This window comes from Peromyscus californicus, unplaced genomic scaffold, assembly GCF_007827085.1.
Source record: "Peromyscus californicus insignis strain IS unplaced genomic scaffold, ASM782708v3 Scaffold_5__1_contigs__length_169319896, whole genome shotgun sequence".
NCBI lineage: Eukaryota > Metazoa > Chordata > Mammalia > Rodentia > Cricetidae > Peromyscus > Peromyscus californicus.
In genome coordinates, this window is record NW_026294573.1 from 155068967 (window position 1) to 155090077 (window position 21111).

General features: G+C 41.0%; 1 protein-coding gene across 1 annotated transcript in view; it reads right to left on the bottom strand.

Annotated features, from left to right (window-relative positions):
* LOC128097080 (signal-regulatory protein beta-1-like) overlaps window positions 1-21111 on the bottom strand; it is a 90600-nt gene that overhangs the window by 58505 nt on the left and 10984 nt on the right. The window contains exon 2 of the mRNA XM_052717248.1: window positions 17012-17362. Within this exon, the coding sequence (XP_052573208.1) occupies window positions 17012-17362 (351 nt within the window). The remainder of the gene's footprint in view (window positions 1-17011; window positions 17363-21111) is intronic.

Genomic DNA, 21111 nt, shown 5'->3' on the forward strand with positions numbered 1-21111 from the left:
AAGATCAGCTTCCTCCTCTTCAGAAAGCTCATCCTCAGATTCCTCCTCCTCCTCAGATAAGTTTATAGCCGCAAACTCATCCAGTATGGGATAGAGCGGTGCACTCAGCTCTACCCTTTTCCTTCCTTCTTTTTGTTTTTCCTGTTTTTTTTTTTTTTTGTTTTTGTTTTTTTGTCTTTTTTTTTTTTTTTCCCCTCTATCTTCACTGTCTCTGCCTTCTGCTCCAGAAAGACTGTCCTGATATGCTGTTAGCGCTCTCCTGCCTGCTCTCAATGCTTCCACACTCCGGTCATCTTTCAAACAGGATCGCATCAGTTTCCAAAAAGGAAAAGTCCCCTTCCCTAACGTTCCTTCCTCCTTAGCTCTCTCCAGATCTTTTTCAAGCTTTTCCCAACATGGGCCCGTTAGGTCTCCTGAAACTAAAAACCATGGAGCCACTTTATCAATATCTTGTAGAACTTTCCGTAATGAACTGGTGCTAATCTTCAGATCTCTCTGGCGCAGGATTGCCTGGGCCGGATCAATAAAAGCCTCACAGTGAGAGCTATGACTTCCACCCATGGCGCTGGTTTATCTACAGAAGACTTATCCACGGGCGTACGCTGCCGCTTTATCTACAGCGGTCTTACCTTCGTTTTTTTTTTTTTTTTTAACAGCAACACAGGCACTCCTGTCCTGGCTGGTGGCACCGGAGCCAAAAACAGCAAAATAACACAACAAGAACAATCAAAAGGAACAAACCAGCAAAGACTAAAGGGTTGATTCCAGCAATCAACATACCTGGGGAACTTAACTTACCGACGTCGTCCGCTTCCCGTGTGAAGTTCTGAATCCTCTTTGGCCCCTCACGATGGTTCCCGGGTTTCAGCACCAGCTGCGGCGCGCCCCGACCAGCGGGGAAGGACACCACGACTCGAGGATTCTTCTTCTATCACGGTTTATTGAAGCACTGCTTGGTTGAGGGAGAGCTGGAGGTGAGGGGCCCCGAGCACGGATGCCGGAGTGCTTATATGCAGGCTGGAGGTGTGTCATGCCGGTCTGATACACGAGGCAGTGCGGGATTGGACAGGCGCTGTTGCTAGGCAGACAGGCTTAGACATACGTGACAGACAGCTCAAAGGCTGATGTGGCAGGGCGTTGCCCAGAGAGAAAGTCGGCGCCATCTTGCAATGGCGGACAGTCGCCACAGAATCCATTGAAGGCCATTCCATCTGGGGCCTTGGTGACATCCAGGCCCAGGCAGCTGCCAAGGACCATGTCTGGGTCCATGGTATTACCACAGCCAGGGTCTCTGTTGGTATGTGTGGCCCATGTTGTCACCAAAGGCCACATTCATTTCTGGCTCTTGGCCACAACCTGTGGCCGTGTTGGTCTCTGGGTCCTCTGCTGCCATGGTGGCCATGCCTATCTGAGTGGCCTGTGCTGCCACACAGGGCCATGGTTGCCCAGGCCCAGGCTGCTGCCAAGAGCCATGTCTGGGTCTGTGGCTCTAGAGCAGCCAGGGTCTGAGTTGATATCTGTGGTCCTACTACCACCTAAAGCCATGGGATGAGGCCATGTGGGTGTCTGAGGGTAATGCTGCTTCTGGGGCCATACTGATCTGGGGGCCTGTGCTTAATTAATATTTTACAGAGTTTTCTTTGGGGGGGATGCTGCAGGGGAAAGGGGCAGATATGGAGGGACTGGGAAGTGAGCAGGAATGGAGCATATGATGTGATGAAATTCCCATAGAATCAATCAAGAGTTATGTTAAAGAAGAAGAAGAAGAAGAAGAAGAAGAAGAAGAAGAAGAAGAAGAAGAAGAAGAAGAAGAAGAAGAGATTAAATCTGAACAAGATGTTTAGGGAAACAGACCTCAAAGAAACAACTAGTTTCTTCTTTGTCTAGAAGCCCAAAATGGCCTTGGGCCAGAGATAACAAAAGTTTGGAGGCTCAGATCCTGATCTCACCCCTAAATGGTTTCAGGGTTACCTTTTCAGGAGATATTAGAGTAGGTGTAACGGCCCATTAAAGAAAACTCATGGTTAAGAGAACAGAATCCATAGACTGGCTGAAGACCTAACATTCCAGGTGGTCAGGGTCAATCACAATGACAACGGACCCTCTTAAACCACACTAAAGAGATAGGAAGAATAAATTTTCCTACAGAAGTATGAGGGTGTAGCACACATTCAATCCCAGGACTCAGGAGGCAGAGGCAAGAAGATCTTGATGAGTTTAAGGTCAACTTTGTCTACTTAGCAATATACAGACTGTCAATGCTATAAAGTAGACCCTGTGTCAAAAAACAAAACAATACAAAATTTCCCATTCATTCATATACTAAACATTTCCTTCCCAGAATTCTCTCTACTCTAAGGTGGGTAAGGCTGAAAGCACCCTGCCACACCTTAAGCAAACAAAGAGTTGTGACATGCCCAGTGGTGTCCTGACACAGAGGAGCCTGAAACTGGACCCCGAAGATGACAACTGCTGATGTAAGACCCAAAGCCAAATCAAGAAAGGCCACAGTAACCATAGAGAGAAAGTCCCACCAAACAGCACCCACATAAATACCTCAGCCCTTTGTTTAATAAACGAGACTGCCTATATACTTCCCAAAGTCTGTGCTGTTGATTCTGCATCTGCTCATCCCCGCCCCTGGGATCAGAGACAGTGGGATCTCAGCTACAAAGCTATGAACACTACCCAGTGCAGTGCCTACATGGTATGTTGAGGTTCAAGTGGGTCTGTCTAACTCAGTGTGGCCAGATCAGACTAAACAACACTTGCTTTTTCTTTCTGTCTGTCTCTTTCTTTTGGATTTGGGATGCTGGCTGAATCTAAGTATAACTTTCCTGATAATTTAGGCTTTCTTACTTTTTCTCTAAATGCCACGTTTTCACCACGTAGAAGTTTGTTCACCATGTGTCTGACCTCCACGTCTTCTTAAACAGCATGAGTATGTTTTCCCTTTTCTTCTCCGTTCTCCTCTTCTGTGAGGTTGCTGAGTTGTATACTTGCCTGAACTTGGAATTTTCCCTCAAAACTTGACAGATTATATTTGAACTTTCACTTGAGTTCACCTTAAATTCTTTTATTAATGAGATTAAGAACCCCAAGAACAGAATCCAATAACTACAGCATTAGAACTGCGAGCTATCAATGCTTATAGTGGATTAATAGGGAATTCTGAGTTGGAGTTGTCCTTGTAAGGGAGGCATTTGGAGCAGTCTTCCACAGCTTCTTGTAGTCTGAGACCCTATTAAAAAAAGGTGATGTCAGATACTCAGGGTCTGATATGGCAGAATGAAGTGAAGAGCTGAGGAGAATCACCTCTCATTCAATACTCCTTTCATCATGTACACATTGTACCTTAGTGCTACAATGTCCCTGGTACTGCTCTCCTCCTGTCCAGGACTAAGCCTAGTCCCTGAGTCATAGTTTTTCTGAGTCTGTTCTTCATGATCACAGAGAGACCAAAGCAGGAACATTCCTTAATATAGGTCTCTGGAACTTCTAAAAATTGGTCTATAATGTAGATTGCTATTTCCCGTGAATGCTTGCTTTTCACTTTCTGTGGTGACCTTTAACAGGGCCAGTGACCAATACCCTACATCCTCCCTGGGGCCCATGTCCTTAACTTCTTTTAGGTCTCTTTGGATGCCTTTGTTGATCCTTGACTGAAAGCTTCCTGAAGGACACACACACTTCCTGGGAGCTTGGGATGTCTCAAAAGGTTCCAAGAGATTCCTGAGGATCCGCAGCAAGATGTCATCACCACAGATGGTAAAAATGTTTCACAAATGCCTTGGCCCTTCTACTGCCCCTGCCCCTTCTTTGTTAGTCCAAAGACTGATAACCCCCTGGTGGTTTGAATAAGAAATATTCTTGGACTGGAGAGATGGCTCAGAGGTTAAGAGCACTGGCTGTTCTTCCAGAAGTCCTGAGTTCAATTCCCAGCAACCACATGGTGGCTCACAACCATCTACAATGAGATATGGTGCCCTCTTCTGGCCTGCAGGCTGAACACTCACTGTATACATGATAAATAAATAAAATCTTTTTTTAAAAAAAAAAAAGAAAGAAATATTCTCTACATTCTAGGATATTTGAATGCATGGTTCCCAGTTGGTGGTACTCTTTGGAGAGGTTTAGACACTGCAGCCTTGCCAGAGAAAGTGTGTCACAGGAGGTGAGCTTTCATATTAAAAAAGCTTGTGACACTTCCAGTTTATTCTCTCTGTTTCATGCTCTCCACAAGGATGTGAGTTCTTAGCTCCCTGATCTTCTTCATGCCTCTCAGGTTTGATGGACTCATATGACTCTGGAACAGTATGGCCAAATAAACCCTTTCTTCTATAAATTGTTTTCATTATGTTGTGTTGTCACAACAACAGAATAGCAACTAATACAGCCTCCATCCCTCCCAACTTACAGTCAGGTCTTCTGCTTCTTGTGCATGTAGATGGTAAAGGCACCAATTACCAGTAATAGTTTGGGTCCAAGGAACACAGCTACAAGGATTTCAGCAGTATCTGATGTCTTCAGTTCTGGAAATCAAGTGGTAACAGGAACTATTAGAGAGCATACAAGGAGTTTATCATCAGGGATCTTTACCTGGCCCATTTATGGATTCCTAAGTACATCAAAGCTCTGAGGAGTGATAATTTGTGCCCTATCTCAGCTTCAACATTTCAAAGCAGAAGATACAGCAAAGAGATTTCAAGTTATGCACTGGCCAAATAGGTCAAGAATTTTTCCTTCTAGAGAGATTGGATAATATTTTATACTCAATGCCACATAGCACCTTTTTTTTATAAACAAAAATTCTTACAAAGAATCTGAACCTTCAAAGTGAACCCTTTGTGATGATTATTAGCTTTTTGAAATTCAATGAATTGAAGAGTTTGACATGTTGAAGATCCAGAGCCAGATTATCTTGGGCCATATTCAGCTCTCTTAATATCCATACATTGCCTTCTTCTATACTTGACATAACAGCTTTGTGACTATTAGGTTAATAATTCAGAATGTACAAGCAGAAGATTAGTTTTCCTTTAGAATATATTAACTTAGCAGACCACTAGCTTCCACCAACCCTGATGCTAAGCATGTCATCAGATAGCATCTGAAGCCTCGACCAGGTTCCCCTCTGTGTTATAACCCATCTCTTCCATGTTTCTACCAATGTATTGCAAAAATGTCTTAACTTATGACTTTCTTTGTTCTATTTCTACAAAAATTCCATAGAAGTTCTCCCACAGTGGCCTTTGAGGTGATCTATATCTGTGTTCCTGGGCAATGGCCACTCATATTTTGATCGAGAATGAACTATTGGGGTTTAAGGATTATTATTTCCTCTTCAATGTGGAATCTGATCTGTAGGTATAGTCACAAAGTTAGTGGGATTCAGAGAAGCTCCTCACTGCTGGTATTTAGGATGATCCTTGGAACATTGTCCTTGGAAAAGATAAGTTCAGTCTCCAATTACCTAGGAATAGCTGTGCAGAAGACATGCATAAGAAGATGATACATTGAGAGGAAAAGTTTAATAGAGTGCCTTGTTTAAATAAAAGAATCCTGAAAAAATCCAGATTCTTGGGGTAAGGGATCCTGCTGAAGTGGCCAACAGTCTGATCAAGCCATTTGCTGAAAACATGCAGATGAAGGACAAAAATTCTATAGATGAGTCTATCAGAATAGATGTCATGGTTTGGTGCCTCAGCCATCATACAACCCAAGTCCACCCCAGTGTAGATGCCTTCTAAAATTTTTCTGTTGTTCAGGAAGTAGTATTAATTTTGAAATTAATCAAAGATTAAAATTTGGTTTTAGAAACAGAAACAGGCTGGTTATGTTGTGCATTGGTTGTAGTGTTTACCTAAGATGTAAGGTTAGGTTGGGTTCCTAGGTTCAGTCCCCAGCACAAGAACAACAACAACCAACCAGTTTTTTAGCCAATGCCTATTGTAGCTGGAGAATTTCTTTTCAGCTCCCACCAAGTCCCGCCAGTCCTGGAGCCCACTTATAAAATAAACACCCCGACTCTTACATTATTTAAACTCTTTGGCCATTGGCTCAGGCCTATTATTATCTAGCTCTTACTCTTATATTTAGTCCATTTTTATTAATCTATACTTTGCCACATGGCTCGTGGCTTATTGATACCTTACATCTTCCTTGTCCTGGTGGCAGTTCTCTGTTAGTCCTGCCTATACTTCCTGTGTGGCTACTGGCCAATCAGTGTTTATTTATACAGAGCGATATCCACAACAGCCTAGAATACTAACACTAGGGAGGTAGAAACAAGAGGATCCAAAGTATGAGTTCTTACTAGCTCAGGTTTCCTGAGACAGTGTCTGTAACAGTTAGTTTTAAATGCCCACTTCCCACAACCTAGAATTCTAGGAAGAGCATCTCAGCTAAGGAATTGTGTAGATATGGTTGAGCTGTTGGTGAGTATGTGGAGCATTGTCTTGGCTGTTGATTGAGATGGTAAACACCACTCTAAGTGTGGGTGGCACCATTTCCTTAGACAAAGGGCTCCACACTGTGTAAGAAGATGAAAAAAATGCTAGGTGAGCATCACACAGCATATAGTAAGGTTGCATTTGTTTCTCTCTGCTTTTGACTGTGGCTGTGATGTTTGAGTTCTTGAATTGACTTCACTTGTGTATCTTGGAATGGTGATTTAAACAACACATTTCTTTGCCTGAGTTTGAAATGAAAGTATAACATTGCCTGAAAACACAAACAAACAACAACAAAGACGAAACAAACAAGAATCAAAATGGTCTTGATAGGGTCTTAGGAAGAAGCAAACACCCAACTTGATACAGCATAGTACAGATATAAATTCTATTGCCTCTTCCCTCCTCTTCAGCCTGAAAGAATTCTCAGTGACCATTCTGTGCTCCAGCTCTCTGAGGAGTTGCTGTGTCTTTTGTTGTTCCTGCCCTATGATCACATGGCTCCCTGTGTTACACAGGCTTTTTCACATCTGTGTTAATATCACAGTGTTCTGGAAAGGCCTGCCTTCCTACATTCACCACAGAATACTTCCATGGGATTTTGACATGGAAAAGTCATCTGGTTAACACACTCAAGTAAAAGAATTTGGAATTTGATTACTGAATTGTCTGGCATTGAAGATCCCAGGACTAATGGTCATTGTTCCCAGGGCTTGTGGTAGATGTGTAATTGTTTAAATTAAAGTAGCATACAATAGTTATCCATAGAAAGGTAATTCTTTTGCATCAAGCATTGAAGTGACTTGCCTTCCACTTTAAGGAATGCAACAAGACCAAAGTAAACCAGGAGCAAAGAGAATGAAGGAAATACTATCCTGAGAGTAGCAACAGAAGCAGAAGTAAACTTCACATCAAGAGAATAGAATCTCAACTTGGGCCCTAGGAGGCCAAATTAAACATGAGTCATGATAAAGGGGTGGAATAATTGTTCCTTTAATGAGATGCTGCCCTTTTTGTTCCCAGCATTTCTTCTCCCAGTACAGTTCTTCCCAGCTGAGCCACAGTGAAGTTCACCTTTCTGGGGCTTGATTAAGAACAGACAACTTTTTTTCTTTATCCATATCTTTCAGGGCTTGCCAGAACCCAAGCTTGCTTTACCTGGTACCAAGTATGGGCTGCAGTAGTATTTCCTACTGCTCCCTCCCAACCTGTTGTTCACCATGTATCTGGATTAGAACAGCATGGGAGTTTTTTGTTTATTTATTTCTGTTTTTGCTTTCCCTTTCTTTGCTACATTATCAACCTCTGGGAATCTGATGAGATTTAGAGCCTGCCTAAGGGATCTTTTACTTCCATACTTTAATTAAATCCTCATTGAGCTTCCTGTGCTTTCAGTCCATTCTTAAGTGAATGGCACTACGAGTCCCAAGATAAGACCCCAATTTCCTTTATATCATTTGATGACCCATAAGTTATTTTCACAAATTTTTATAACAATACTGAAGAGAGAACAGTGGAAAATTAATGAAATAGAAACTGAAAAATAGATATGACCACTTAAAAAAGTTTCTTTTGGAAAAGGAAAATATTGGAAATCTTCCAGAAAGACTGATGAAATAAAAGAACTATGACGATTTCCATATCAATACCTAGAGAAGAACATGACTTTATAATTGCATATACACTTAGACTTAAAATGGACAATATGATCATCTAATAAATTATATAGCAGAAGTTTGAAAACATATAAAATGGACAAAGAGTTGTAAACTTATTTGTTATTGGTGAAACTGTGAAAGGTGATACTTTTTGAAGAAACTAATTTTGTGTCACATAAGAAAATTTATAAAATAATTTTGAAAATGCAGTCCATATGAAGTCATTGTTGGGAATTATAGTTAATTTCATTGAATTTGTTGTGGTATTAGATTTGAATGAAACTATTTTTATTTACTTGAGCACCCACTGTGTGTGGACTGCATTTAGAAGTGTTGAGCACACATGACAGAACCATCAGGGTTCATACTCTAAGGGAGCTGGTACTTTCTAAACTTTACTGTTTAATGGTGATATAAAGATTATTTGGGTGACCAATTGTTCATCCAGCAAATAAAGCTCACAACAAAGGCTTCATGATAAAAAAACCTATGTTTTTAAAAAGTCGTGAGAGTTGATGGCCACTCCTGGTTTTTTATGATGGGGAAATAATACATATTCATGTAAAGGAGTCTCTATCTAACTCTGCCTAAGTCCTAGGATAGTAACAAGTCAAGGGGAAATACTTAACTACAAAAACTGACCTTATGCACTCTCGATGACCTTGCTCCCAGGGACCTTAGATTTCCCTTCATTACATTAGACCACATCACGTGGTCTCAGGGCAAGAACTCAACATCCCTATTGCTTTACCATCCCTAGATTCCATGTCTGTAAAACTGATGACTAAATGGGCTTCAGTTGGTCTTAGCTTCAGGTGAAAACAGTGATTACTCTCTGCAGAAGAAGCTACAGGTGGTTCATTTCCTAATTGTTTATAATAAGCCACATAGGTGTGAGCCTGTTGAGCCGACAGTAACACTCCCTGGTTGAAAGCACAAATATGGGTGGACTAGTGTGAGGAAGGCAGTGTGCTGTGTAGATGCCTTGTGCTGAAGTTGTTATGTGTAACAAGTTATATTTGCAAATATCATACACATTTGTATTTGTACATATGTGACTCTTTCCCAACTCTTCACCAAACCAGGAGTATAAACAAGTGTTATTTGAAGTCAAGGTATCTAAACATGAACACACCTGATGTCCCTACAGGTTTGAGGCAACAGTCACTATTTATTAGGAGTTTTTGGTCATCTTGACACTGCCCAGAATCTAGTGAATAAACCATTGGTGGGATTAAGATCAGAGTGCACGTAGGTGGACAAGTTACATAGACCAAATGACAAAGCTCATCTCAACCCCAAGGTGATTAATATGAATACTGATCTTTATCTAATGAGCATCAATGGGCCCTCCGTAAAAACTGAGTAAAAATATCACCATATAAAGACTGAAATGAAGTTAGCATTCCATGCTTACAAATCCTACCTATCACTGCAGTTGTTACTAGATGTTAGATCATATATTTATTCTTTGCCACTGTTAGCTGCAGCAAAACCAATAAAGGCACAGTATGGCATGTCTCTAGATTGTTCCTGTTTAACTCTGAAAAACCTATGGAAGAGCAGAGCCTCTATATCAGTTGTTCTTAACCTTCCTAATGATGTGACCCTTTAATACAGTTCCTTACGTGGTGGTGACATTCAACCATAAAAATATTTTTGTAACTGCTTCATAATTGTAGTTTCACTACTGTTATAAACCATAATATAAATATTGAATATGAGACTTCTGTGGAGGTGTTCAAAGAAGAGATGGGTCACAGCCCGCAGGTTGAGACACACCTATATACCCTGACATCCTCCTCTTTTTAGTGATCTTCTCATGAAGTTGGCCAGTGGCTTTTACAGTACAATCAGGACTACATGCATCTCTTCCAGAGGGGCTAATTATAGAGAGTAGGTGATCATAAGAATGTTGAAGGATGGAGCTCAGGGACACACTGTGTCATTAAGGTACAATTCTGAGTGAAAAAGAAATGTGTGGCCTCAGAAATTGTTCTCATGCAGTCCTGTGCAATATATAGAGCAGTTGTATATGTGAGAGTGGAGTTGAACATGGTTCTGCCTTGGTTGGATCTTAGGGACCCAGGGGTCACCTCTCTGAGAAATGTCCCTGGCATATAACTTGGACTTTACAATAATGTATAAATCATTCATACAAAAATGTATAAATGGGCCCTGTTACTTTGAAGCATAAGAGGTTGTCATGCCTGAGCTTGGTGGCCTAAGAGCTCTATGAAGAGAATAATCACAAATATCTCCTGTTGTTTCAGAAAATGTATCTGTGGGGATTTTAAACTAAAGCTGTTTATTAGAACATTCTAGAGTCATTCTATATTTCAGATGCTAAAACCCATATCAGACCAATAAAGGAACATGGATCCAGGGTTTCTCTCAGTTTACCACATTATTCAAAAGAGAAAAGAGCAGCCATGTTGACAGCCACCAACCCTCACCTCCACTTAACTGAAAACTAAGACTTGGAGAGGGAAAGTGAAAATCCAAGGTCTTATGGTTTCTGAGAAACAAAGCTCACAAGATGAAATATTTCCTCCATGTCAGCAGTTTATCTAAGCATGTTATATGACTTCATTCCTTCATTTTAGCAAGTCTACATACTGTGCTAGCAGGGAGAAGGTATCATGTGAGACCCCTGTGCGGTGTCAGGATGAAGTCACTCCTCTTGTCTCCCTTTGTTGAGGGGTTGGGATTATACACACCAAGGTAGGAAAATGGTAACATCCTTATAACTATTTCACCCTCAAATGCAGAAGGCCTTCTCCAGAGGGCATGTGTTGTGGAATATTGGTTTAAGATATGTTACATTCATTTATGCTGTGGAATATTTGCTTAATGATGCAAAAGTGTGTTTCACTCTTCTGTGTTTCATTTGTTTAACTCTGTAAAGCTGTGTTACTTCGCCTGTCTTAAATATCTGATTGATCTAATAAAGAACTGAATGGTCAATAGCTAGGCAGGAGAGAGAAATAGGTGGGACTAATAGGAAGAGACAATAAATAGAAGGAAAAATCCAGGCTAAAGAGAAAGGAAAAATGAGAAAAGGAGAAGGAGAGGAAGATACCAGGGGCCAACTGCACAGCGACACAGCCAGCCCTAGAGTAAGAAGGAAAGAAAAATACACAGAAACAAAGATAAAAATTACAGAGGCAAAGTATAGTTAAAGAGAAATGGGATAATTTAAGTTACAAAAACTGGCTAGAAACAAGCTAAGCTAAGGCCAGGTATTTGTAAGTAAAAATAAGTCTCTGTGTGTTTATTTGGGAGCTGGGTGACAGGACCCCAAATAGTAAAAACCAACTACAGGCATGTGCCTTATTGCCAGGACTGTGGCTCTACAAGTTCATCCACTGTAGCACTGCTTTAGTGGCACAAATTGAAACAAATGAAGCATTCATGATCTGGGATCTGAATTAGTGTATCTCTAGCTGCTGCACTATGATGCTTTGTTTACACAGGGGAACAGTTCTCAGTTCTAACATGGCTGACACTGAGGTAGCTTTGCCATCACTACTCTTAGCATCTGACTATGAAGAACATCTGAAAACCTTGGGGATCTGGTGATGAATGGAAATGCTGCATGAGTTCAAAACATTCTAACTCAGCATCTCTTATGCACCAGGCTCCTATATGGAGATGGTGTCACTTGCTGGGGCATCAAGAAGCTGGCCTGGAGTCAGATGTGGCTTCAAGCCCAGATCCCAGCACCAGCTGGCTATGTGATCATGGACAGAGTACTGGCAAACTGGGCTCACATCTCAAATAGGGTTGGGCTGGATAGTCTGGCTGTTCATGCTGTAAAAATGCCAGAAATCAAGAGCAAGAAATAAGACTTCAGGCCTCTATTAGGAAGTTTCAAAGTGAATGTCCTGCTGTGGGATGTTCTGTATGGCAAATGTGTTGCTGATTAGTCAATAAATAAAACACTGATTGGCCATTGGCTAGGCAGGAAGTGTAGGCGGGACAAGGAGGAGAATAAAGCTGGGAAGTGGAAGGCTGAGTCAGAGAGACACTGCCAGCCGCCATGATGACAAGCAGCATATGAAGATGCCGGTAAGCCACGAGCCATGTGGCAAGGTATAGATTAATGGAAATGGATTAATTTAAGCTGTAAGAACAGTTAGCAAGAAGCCTGCCACGGCCATACAGTTTATAAGCAATATAAGTCTCTGTGTTTACTTGGTTGGGTCTGAGAGGCTGTGGGACTGGCAGGTGAGAGAGATTTGTCCTGACTGTGGGCCAGGCAGGAAAACTCTAGCTACAATGTCCTGATGCCTCTGCTGGTGATTGGAGATCATCTACATGAAGACACCCTCCAGGACATAATCCAACATTGCCCAGAACCTTCAGTGCCTGTGCAAGTAAGAAATAAAATGTTTCCAGACAGACCCAAGACGAAGATCTTGCTTGGTGCCAGCATCTAAGCCAAGGGTGAGAGATTCCACAGTGAATGTGGGCATGTACCAAAGGATCTCAGTGTGCTGTGGATGAAGGAAAAATGAGAAAATCACACTGTGCTCTGGCCTTGCCACTCTCTGCCGTGATGTGTTTTTCCTCTTGGGAGGAGAAGACACACATCTTGGGAAAAGAGCTCCTCCTAGGCTGCTTCTTGACATCTAGAGTGGAACCTGGTGTACACTAGGCCCAGGTTGTTCAGGCAGAAAGAGAAGACTTAATCGGGTGAGGTAATACACTCTGGAGGTATAGGCCAGGTTTGTCCCTGTCACTGAACATGGCATCAACTATCTTTATGTAGCCACTAGATTGGGACAGATTAAGAAAGGTAAGTATTGTGAGGCAGACAAAAGTATGGATGTACCCCCATGTACCAGAAGTGATGCTGTGGATATTGCTCTATAAATAAAATGCTGATTGGCCAGTAGCCAGGCAGGAAGTATAGGTACGAGAAGCAGAGAAGAGAATTCTGGGAACAGGAAGGCTGGGGAGGAGATGCTGCCAGCCACCACCATGAGTACAAACATATAAGACACTGGTAAGCCACAAACCATGTGGCAAGGTATAGATTTATAGAAATGGGTTAATTTAAGATGTAAGAACTAGATAGCTAGAAGCCTGAGCCATTAGGCCAAATAGTTTAAATGATATAAGAGTCTGTGTGTTTATTTTATAAGTGGACTGTGGGACTGCTGGGGCTTGGTGGGTCCTGGAGAGAAAAACTCTAGCTACAAATGGTGCCCAATGGGTTGGCAAGAGTTTCCACCTAAAACCTGAGAATAAAGATCCTAAAATGGAGCTAAAAACAGCTTCCTAGTTGTCTCTCTCAAGTTAGCGGCAGCCTGCTGGTTTGAGCTACTATGGTGGGTTCCTGGCGTGTGCACTTGACTTACAGTATGGAGAGAATGAGGTGTCTTCAAGCGGCACATTACATTGCATGGTGGATTTAGCTTTTGCTAGTACAAGAGAGAGAGAAAGAGACAGAGACAGAGAGACAGAGAAACAGAGACAGAGAGACAGAGATTTCTGGGCTACAAGCTGCTTTGATAGAACCATAGACCCACTGTTTCTGAGAGTTGATGACTCCCAGAGCTGGTGGTAAACATACCACCGCCATGTTGGGAAGCTGAGGTAGGTGGAGCCACCAGCCAAAGCTGCTATTTTAGCCTTAGTAATGCTGTAGTTTAAAACAATAGATTCACCTTAAGAAAGATTCAGATACAATAGTTTACAATGTGTGTAAAAATGTATGTAGGCTTGGAAGAGAGAGAAAAAGAAATATATACAGTTATATAAAAAATACATAGTTTTGGGCTGGAGAGACGGCTCAGTTGTTAAGAGCACTGGCTGTTCTTCCAGAGGACCTGAGTTCAATTCCCAGCACCCACATGGTGGCTCACAACCATCTGTAATGAGATCTGGTGCCCTCTTCTGGCCTATAGGCATACATGCAGACAGAACACTATATACATAATAAATTAATAAATTAAAAAATACATAGTTTTTAAAAATAAAGTCTTTAAAGAGACAGTAAAGGTAGTATAAAAATAAGCCATATAAAGATGGATATTACACAGAGAATCTGGATTGTGTTGTCTTTGGAATTCTTTTTTTTTTTTTTTGGTTTTTCGAGACAGGGTTTCTCTGTGTAGCTTTGCGCCTTTCCTGGAACTCACTTGGTAGCCCAGGCTGGCCTCAAACTCATAGAGATCTGCCTGGCTCTGCCTCCTGAGCACTGAGATTAAAGGTGTGCACCACCACCACCCAGCATCTTTGGGATTCTTAACTGCAGAAAAACATTTGATTGTAAAAGCTGTTGAGTTAAGCCAATATGTGTATTTTAAAGATACCTTGACTTCAAAATTTGGATCTAAGGATATGTTGCTTTGGAAAGGAGGCTCTGTTTTTGTTTCCACAGAAAGCAAGAGGCTAGGGATTTGTTCCAGATTAAGACACATCAAGTTTGACCAGCCAAGACCCCCTGAATGGTCTCTGATGATACCATGGCCCAGATGATCCAACATCCAGAATGGTTTCAAGGCAACTGCCTCAGACAATACACCCTCACGGACTACTCTATAAGCCTAAAATTTTCTTCGTGTCCCCATAAGATACAGCAACCCCCTCCAGCAGGAAGTAGCAAGAGAAGCTATGCCCAAATTCCCAAAAATACCAAGCTGGCTTTGGAGGTGGAATTGGTTCACTCCATCTCTAAACCCAAGCATATTCCTAAAATAAAAGGTTGAGAGATTCTTGTGTCCCATATCAAAAGAACCTTCTGGTGTGGGACAGAGAAAAACCAATATTTTTATTTAAAACAGGTTGATTATAAATGTGATCTCTTTCTAAAGAAGAAAAGGTATGGTGATATCTTAATTGTACTGAAATGTGATTTTATTTGTATATTAATAAGTAAAGTTGCCTGAGGGTCAGAGCTAATAGCAAGCCATAGCAGAAGCTGGGTGGTGGTGGTGCATGCCTTTAATCCCAGCTCTTAGGAGCAGAGCTAGGCAGATCTCTGTGTGTTCAAGGATACAGCCAGCATGGAGACACACGCCTTTAATCTCAATACCAACCATAGAAGACCTGGAGGTCTGTACAGACAGGCAGTGGCGAGGAGGTCATGTGGTTGGGTTTACAACCAATGAGAAGGCAGAATAGAAAGTCTATAAAAAAGACAAACAGACAGGAAGTAGCTCTCTTGGCTGAAGAGGACAGCAGCAGCAGTGAAAGGTAAGGTTTTTAGGTCTGAACTCTGACCTCTTGGGTTTTCATCTCTGCATTGGTTCTGTGTTTCTTATTTAACAAGACCATTCATCTACAAAAAGGGGATATAATATAGATATAATAGGATGAAAGGTAGAGTAATAAACCTACTTTTAAAGAGTAACAACTTGTTTAGAAATTTTTTACATTGCTATGGATTTTAGTTTATTGATACAAGTTTAAACTTAATTTTGTTATACTGTATATATATTTCTACTCTCATTGGAGGTATTATGTTTATGTAACTCATTTAAATTTTAATGGATAATTAAAAAATACAGATTAATAGTCTTCTGTGATAGTCAAACTTGTAGCCATATTAGTTAAGTTTTCTTGTATATATAGATATATTTCAGATAGATAAGGATTCTTCAAACCCTTCAAAGACCTACAGATTATGGCATTTAAAATGTTTTAAAAAATTTAGACTTTCTGGACAATGAGACGTGTCTGCTCCTGGCAGCACCGATTTACTTCAGAGAGGATGATGGGCATTGAAGACACTCTATATGGAGTTTATCTTCACATTGGCAAAAATAACCATTTGGGCAAGAAACTGTTCTTGCCTGGACTGCTTGAAAAAAAATATATCAACTGGACATGCAGGACCCATAGGAAGGTGACCACTGAACTTTGTTTGGCAAAATGGTCCTTCATGTTCCTGATTCATGGAAGAAATTGCCAGACATTCTACAGGACACAGAGAGAAGTGACTGAGAGACTCTAGGCCTGTGGGCTGAAGACAGATGTGCCAACTTTACAAAGGAACATTAGGTGACTGTCCAGGCTGCCAGCTGTCTCTGTCTACCCTGCAAGACTCCCAAAAATTGCTTGCATCCTTCTCCCATTTCTCAGGTAATATTATATCCTTCTGAGGTCTTTGACGTAGTTGGAAACTAGATAGTTATAATTTTCCTTAGTTATGATGAAAGATAAGTTAGATATGAAACCTTAGACTCACAAATATAGGATAGATAGGATATCTTCTTTAATTTTGCCAAATAGACTAGATATTATAAATAGACTAGATATTATAACTGTAATTCTTGCTTGATAATTGTTTTGTTATATGTAATTTTACTATGTGAAATTTAAAACCTTCCTTTTTGAAAAAAAAGAAAAGGGGAAGTGCTGTGGATATCGCTTTGTATAAATAAAATGCTGATTGGCCAGTAGCTAGGCAGGAAGTATAAGTGGGACAAGCAGAGAAGAGAATTCTGGGAACAGGAAGGCTGGGGAGGAGACGCTGCCAGCAGCCACCATGAGTACTAACATGTAAGATACTGGTAAGCCATGAGCCATGTGGCAAGGTATAGATTTATAGAAATGGGTTAATTTAAGATGTAAGAACTAGATAGCTAGAAGTCTGAGCCATTAGGCCAAATAGTTTAAATGATATAAGAGTCTGTGTGTTTATAAGTGGGCTGTGGGACTGCTGGGGCTTGGCAGGACCTGGAGAGAAAAACTCTATCTACAAAGTGGCACCTCTAGCAAATAGCATATCCTCTCCTCTCCTCTGCTTCCTTGGTCCACAGCTGGGGTTAAGTCAGCCTATGAACATGCAAGTCACTTAAAGGCTTGCTTGTTCCTTGGTGCTCACAGAATCTTGGGCACATTATAACCTGTTGGATTTATCAGGGATGAGGACTATGTAGTACTTACCAAGTACATTCAACTGGGTGCCTCCCCCAGACTGAAGCTCCTTGTCAGAGTCTGCTTTGTTGATCTTCACACAGTAGTAGGTTCCAGCGTCAGCAGGTGTGACATTACTGATGCGGATGGAAAAGTCCAGGTTGTTTCTCTTTGTGGGATCTTTAACATATGTGACTCTGGGGAACTTCTCTCCTGTGAAACTATATATTAAGTATCGACTCTGCCCTGTACCCCTGAACCACTTCACGGGCCCCACAGGGAGCAGGGAGGTCACAGTGCAGTTCAGAGTGGCTGATGCTCCAGCAGAGACAGAAACTGATTTCTCAGGCTGAATCACCTTCAGGTTCTCCCTGATATCTCCTCCTGCAGGAAACATCAGTCAGTACTCATCCTGATGGGAACCCAGAGGATCCTCTAGTTCATAATCATATACTGCTACTTTATTAGAGCTCAGCATGATGTGATCACAGTTCTCCTCACCTGGGCCTCTGAACACAAGGATTAACACACACGAGGAAACTGAATCCCTGACACTGAGAACTGGGCAGGATTCTGACTGAAACCCCAATTCTCTTTGCAATTCTCATGCTTCATCCAGTGTCCGCTGGGTTTTACCTTCTGTGCACATGGCATGAGTCCTTCTTGTGTAATAGTATTGGGTGTGATTCATGGGACTCTTTAAAGCTAGTTATACATGAGTGTAAGAGCTAGATATAACTAATGAGATGTATGTTTGATTTCAAGATTCTCTAGGTCAGGCCTGCAGTTCACGATGGGGTTGCTTTACCAGGTGAAGTGATAATGCCATAGATAGCTCTCAATATGCAATAACATGTAGCCTGATTAGAGAAATAAACCCTCTGTTTAAGTTACCAGTTCTTAAAGATATGTGTTATAATCACAGTAGATAGCTAATTAATTTTATGTGTATGGGTATTTTGCTTCCATATATGTCTGTACACCAAATGCATGACTAGCTGTCAAGGAAGCTAGAATAGGGTGTCACAACCCTTGGAACTGAAGTTATATATAGTTATGTCACCATGTGGGTGCTCAGAATTGAACCTGGGTCTCATGGATGAGTAGTAAGTGGCCTTAACCCCTGAACCATCTCTCCAATCCCATGATGATATAACAGGTTCCTAAAAAGTTAGTCGTTTGATACAACAGAAACGTTTTACTTCACACTTTAGAGGTCAGAAGGTCTAATTTACTGTAATAAGACAACTGTCACAGGGTCACAGCACTCCACCCTGCAGGAGGTCCTGCTGTTTCCTTGCGCATGGTGTGGTCACCTGTCTTCCCATAACCCTGACACTGATGATGCCTTCTTACCTGGACGCTGATGATCTGGTAGGTGCACTGTATTGCACTCACTATACTACATTAATGGACCAAGACTGTACAACATTCATTTGAGATATGAAAAGAGCAAAAAGGAAAGCAAGGAAAAACACTAAAGAAAGTGAAGAGTCTGAATAGCAAATATAACACCAAATGCAGAGAAACTGTGAGATGAACCAAAAGGCATTGAGGAGTTGAGATGTGTATAACTTAGTCCAAAGGGCAGGGTCCACAGAGGATTGATTTAGCAGGTTACAAAAAATATCTCAAATCATGGAAAAGGATCCCGTAACCTTACTCAGTCAGCACTGCAGGGGTACAATTAAGAGAAGAAATTGAAGAATTTGGAGTGTACTGCCAAGATTATTGGGGAAAAAAATCTGTTGTCTAACACCTTCCTGGTTTATTATAATGTAAGAACTATAAATCCATCACACTGAACCAATTCAGTGTAAGATAAACTCAGAGAGGCCCACACCAGTCCACACTAGAATCCAACAGACAAAAGAGGAGGAGTAACAGAGAATGCTGAGAGCAGCCTGGAGCATGACTCATCTCATCCTGCTAAATGATGTGAACACAGCTCATATCAGAAATGTCAGCATCCAGGAGGCAATGAGAGAGTGTGTGTAGTCACAGTTCTAAAAGAAAAAAACACATCCAGGATTTAAGTAAAACCAAGGATTCCACACATGGCAAACTATGGGTCCAACACTAGGGAGTAAACATGCTCTTTCTAGTTAAAAATCTGAGTTTACTGCAATGATGCCTGCCCTGCAGGAAATATTAACAGACTTCCTTTGTGTTGAAATAAAGGATCCCAGAGAATAAGGCCTAGTTTAAAAGACAATACTTCTGTCTGTATCATGAATTTTAAAATTTCATAAAGCATCCTGAGCTCCCAGTTTCCACTTAGCTGTTTGGTAATGGTGACTCTAATATTCTACCTTGCAGTTCTCATTAATAGCCTTAGGAAAGTTCATACACCTGGATCTGCTAGGAAAGATGGGGGATGGGCTCAGGCTTCACAGTCACTGTTAGGTCTCAAAGAAGAATATCTGTTATGGCAAATCTGCTTCCCCCTAGATAACTGAAACCAAAAGCAAAAAGCAAGTCTGTGAAATTAAAACCTTGTGTAATGAGATAATGCCGAATCTAGCAAACACGTGGATAGTCTTAGAATACTTACTGATTAAAAAATAAAATATGGGAAAAATAATGGGAATGGGTTAGCTTATATGAGCCTACATAGTAATTTATATTTTGGTATAGTTATATACACCAATTATATAAATAATTTTGTCAAAGTTTATAATTTGTTCCAACTGGAAATCCTGAATTTATATAATAAATTTATAGACTAATATTTTGGTTAGAAAACACCATAAAGATTAAAAAGACCTATTTAGCTTTTACTAAAGTATCTCCAGAATTTGAAAAATGTAGCAACACTCAAAATTTTGTAGACTGATTTAATACAGTATTTAAAAACAAAGTTGTAACTTAAAATTTTATGAAGCACCAGGACCTATAATATTGAAACAGAAATAAAACAGAAAGTATAGAAACAGTATGAATGACTTGCTCCTCTAGCAGGCTTGCTTAAACAGGACACATTTGTAGGAGCCATTCTTCTGCAATATTTCTTATTAGCATATTACATAATGAACAGAAACTAAAATGAACTAATGTTTTTGACATTTACAAATACTTGGATAAATTTAATTCTCTAAAGGTAAAATGGTAAATATGGGGAGATGTGAAAGTCAATGTCATGGCCCCAGGACCCATCTCATCCCTCACAAAGAACTAAAGCAGTAGCCACTGCACTTTGAGGTAACCAACTATGGGAGAGGGAAGGAAATCATCAGGAGGGACTAGAACCTGCCTTTCTGAGACAAAAGCACAGAAAACTAAACCTAGTATCCTGACACCTGTGGAATCTGCTTTGCAGAGTGGACATGAGAATCTCAGCTAACTCTATGTGCATGGATGTGGGTGATCATAGCTAATAGAAGCATCCAGTCATTACAGGCTTTAGCTGATTTAGAGAGACCAGCTGGAGTCTGCACAGCAACTTTGCTTAGGAGATTCTCCATCCTTCTCTGTCCCATTCCCAGAGCCCAGGCTGCAGTAGCTATGTACTAAGTCAGGGAAGTGTTTCTGACTTCACACAGGTAGGGTTTTGGAAGATTGTCAGTTCTCATCTGTGAGTCCACAGAAATCCCAGAGCACTAGCACAGAGGTTCCAGCCTCACCATTCAACTTATCCCAGCAGAACCATAATGACAGCAACACTCAAGCCTGTCACGTGTCACAATGATGCAGGAGAAAAGTGTTTCAGCAAAGAGGAGAACAGAGCATGGTACATAAGAGTAAAAGTGAAGGATGTTGGATCTCTTTTGTCAATAGCCTCTAGTTCATAGTAAGTATTCACCAAACTCTTCCCTATGTATGATTTGCTCAGTGTGACATCTTCCCTTGTCACTGAACCCCATTTTAAATTGGTAATTTATGTAGAAATTGAAAACTAGTTTCCCATGTGAATGAGCTTCCCAAAGAAAAGCTGTTTGTATGTAAAGAGTAAGCTGAAGAACCCAGAAGAAAACCACAGACCCTGTCCTCACTTCATCAGGCTAAAGTTCAAGAGGAGATTAAACTCTCTAGGGGCACTGACTGCTAATCCCAGGACCTCAGTCAGACAGCCTGGGTTCAAGCCACAGCTTTCCACACTGCCACTAGAGTTGTTGGTTCTTCTGCTTCTT